The following is a 2,997-nucleotide window of genomic DNA, read 5'->3' as shown; positions in this document are numbered from 1 at the left end:
ATCTAAGATAAGTAAATATCCAAAGCATCTAATAAAATCAAATCATCTTTTACAGATGATACATCCATCTAAAACAAAAAATATTTGAAACGTGTGATATGACCTAAGCATCCCCTTTGCAGATGATATATCTATGCAAAATCAAGAAGTATGACCAAAGTATTCTTTTGCATGTGTGCATTCGTGCAAAATAAAAAAAAAAAAAAAGAAATTTTATATAACTAAAACGTATATTAAGGACAAAAAAAATATCCGATGCACCTAATGCAACCCAATTGTCACATTTGTGCATGATACGTTCACCGAGGAGAAGAGGACACATGATGCATTTAATAGCATTCTCTTATAGATGCATCTACCAAAGACAAATTGAAAAGAAAACAACACCCTAACATGCCTGACTCGATCAAAGCATCCCCCAACACAGTCATAGTACTTCCTTATAAATGCATCTACCAAGGACAAAAAGAAAAAAAAAACCAACATGCTTGATGAGATAATGTATTTGTTAGGAGAGAAAAACAACCAAATTTGCTGACACATATAATAAACATTTTTCTTCTTGATGGACAAGCCCTTTACTAGTTAATAATTGGAGTCAAATGATATGATTATTATTTTCAGTTAAACAAAACTCAATATGCAGATTTCAACTAGCATCTACCGTTAACATCCATGATGACAAAGAGTCTAATGAACAATGTTACATCAACAAATAATCTAAATAAAATATTCTTACTATAAAAAATAGTTTTCTTCAACATCAACTCAATCAACTAAACTTGGAACTTGTAAATGCTGACGAGTATTTTTGGTCTTCAACCAATAAACCAACACTACAAAGCGGGATCGAGATACACCCTCGGACTAAAGCCGGATATGAGGCACAACAAATGTTTTCTATCCTCAGCTAAAATTAATTACAATCAAATCGACCTTTTCCCTCTCTTTCAAGCACGACAGTCGAGTCGATCACTCGTGTCATGTCGGATCAACAATCAAAACTAACCGTATCATACTATAAAATTTATTAGATTTCGGGGCCGGGAAGATTGACGTGTGCGATTTTATATCCTTACCGAAGACTAGCATTCAGGTCATGCGAGAGCAAGAGATAGGTCATGTGTGGAGCAGGAGGCTATAGGAGTGGGAGGAAACAGGGTGTTTACACGTAACTCAATGTGTGTGTGTGTCTTTGTGTGTGTCTTTGTGATGAAAGGACGGACAAATACTTAAGCACCCCTTCCTTGCTCGGGACAAGATTCCTTGCTTGTTGTTTGTCCTCGTGGCTTGTTTGTTCTATCTGTGAGTTTGCAGCCAAATAATTGGCACAATAGATAGTGAAATCTAAGTCCTAAAAAGTGGACATAGAGGCAGTACCGTAGAACAATGATTGTGCCACTCATTTATTGCATTCCAACACTGCACAAAAGGTTTAGCGTGTGGGAGCGATCGTGGGGTCTCCTGACAATATTCTCTGATCCTCCCTGCACACACACACTTCCCGTCTCTCTTTCTCTCGTACCATACGCTCACTGCTAATCCCACCATGCTTTCTGGCAATTACAGTTCAAAAGCAGAACTGAACACAAAACCTAGTTTTATCTACCTACAACAAGGAAAACGCGCATGGGGGAAGGAAGATGCGATGAGAGAAGAAAGAACAAATGACATCTCTGCTCGGAGACACCATGACAAAAGAATGGTGAGAGGAGAAGGAAATGGAAGACATCACATCATGGAATTCTCAGAGATCAATGGAGACCTCAGAGATGCTCTCCAAATGCGGCCGCCACACCCCCACCCTTCCTCGCCGCCTGTTCTTCTGCGCTGACGCCTTCTCCTGCAGGACCTCCGGTAGCAGCCTCTTCTTGTCGGTGGAAGTCTCCCAGCTGCCTTCTCCTTCCTTGCCCTCCTTCTTCTTCTTCCAACTCTTCCTCTTCGTCGCCGACGTCGTCGTCTGTGGCACGGCCTTGTCCGAAGACACGGGCATGAGGAAGTAGATCTTGCCTCTCTGGAGCTCGGCGCTGGGCGGCAGTATCACCGCCTTGGGGGACACGACGCCGTCCAAGGACGCGGAGGGCGGCTTCCGGAGGACGTGCTTGGGGTAGGCCCGCATGACCTCCCCGGCGCTGACGCTGCCGCTGATCTCCTCGACGCGACCGCTCGCGTGCACGATGCGGACCACGTCGAGCCCGCCGCAGGGGAAGATGCATGAGATGCAACACCTTATGGAATCCTTCATGTCTCCTTTCTCTCTCCCTCTCCTGTCTTCTTCCTCAAGTTCACTGTGGTGAACGAGATGGGAAGCAAGAGGGCAATTCAAGAGTAAATGTAGAGAGGATACTTCACGACGGACCCTCTCTCTCTCTCTCTCTCTCTCTCTCTCTCTCTCTAATATTACTCGAGGCCTTGCTATGTGACTGTCTGGTTTACTGAAGAGGAGGAGATAAGAGGGCAATTTAAAGAAAGGAGGTGAAGAGGATATGTTTGAATGTGGAATTGCATACATATCCCTCCAAGTTTAAGTTTTGCATATATATCCTCGTAATATTCAAACACATTATAATTAATTGTTATTATTCGACTATCATATAATGCTTAAAGTATAAACTTAAACTATCATATAATATTTAAATTATAATTGACATTAGTAACTTCCAAAAGCTTTATTATGATGGTAATTATTAATAATAAACTTAAATTTCTTTTATGGATATTAACAAAAAAAGGTGGATCTTGATATATATATATATATATATATATATATATATATAAGAGGATGGATGAACATGCTACATTAAAATTTAACGGAGTAAATATGTTATTTGCAAAATTACAAAGAATCGATAGGTAAAAGATGTTGTTTGTTTGTATATAATAATAATAATAATTATCTTAATAATATTTTTCTTTGTTACATATGTTGTAGGACAACAAGAGGTGTGGATAAAATTCCCATTGCACGACATGATGGCAATATCATGGATTGCTCAT

General features: G+C 40.1%; 1 protein-coding gene across 1 annotated transcript; it reads right to left on the bottom strand.

The window, feature by feature from the left end:
• Window positions 1-1,382: 1,382 nt before the first annotated feature.
• LOC135677772 (uncharacterized) lies at window positions 1,383-2,419 on the bottom strand. Its single transcript, XM_065190162.1, has one exon. The coding sequence runs from the start codon at window positions 2,243-2,245 to the stop codon at window positions 1,748-1,750; it is 498 nt and encodes a 165-aa protein (XP_065046234.1). The 5' UTR covers window positions 2,246-2,419; the 3' UTR covers window positions 1,383-1,747.
• Between the last annotated feature and the right edge of the window lie 578 nt (window positions 2,420-2,997).

The sequence above is a fragment of the Musa acuminata genome, chromosome BXJ1-6 (genome assembly GCF_036884655.1).
Source record: "Musa acuminata AAA Group cultivar baxijiao chromosome BXJ1-6, Cavendish_Baxijiao_AAA, whole genome shotgun sequence".
NCBI lineage: Eukaryota > Viridiplantae > Streptophyta > Magnoliopsida > Zingiberales > Musaceae > Musa > Musa acuminata.
This window is presented reverse-complemented; position numbering and strand designations above follow the sequence as displayed.

What these genes read in the sequence shown, in the direction of transcription:
- LOC135677772 (XM_065190162.1), bottom strand. Translation starts at nt 2,245, where the DNA reads ATGAAGGATTCCATAAGGTGTTGCATCTCATGCATCTTCCCCTGCGGC.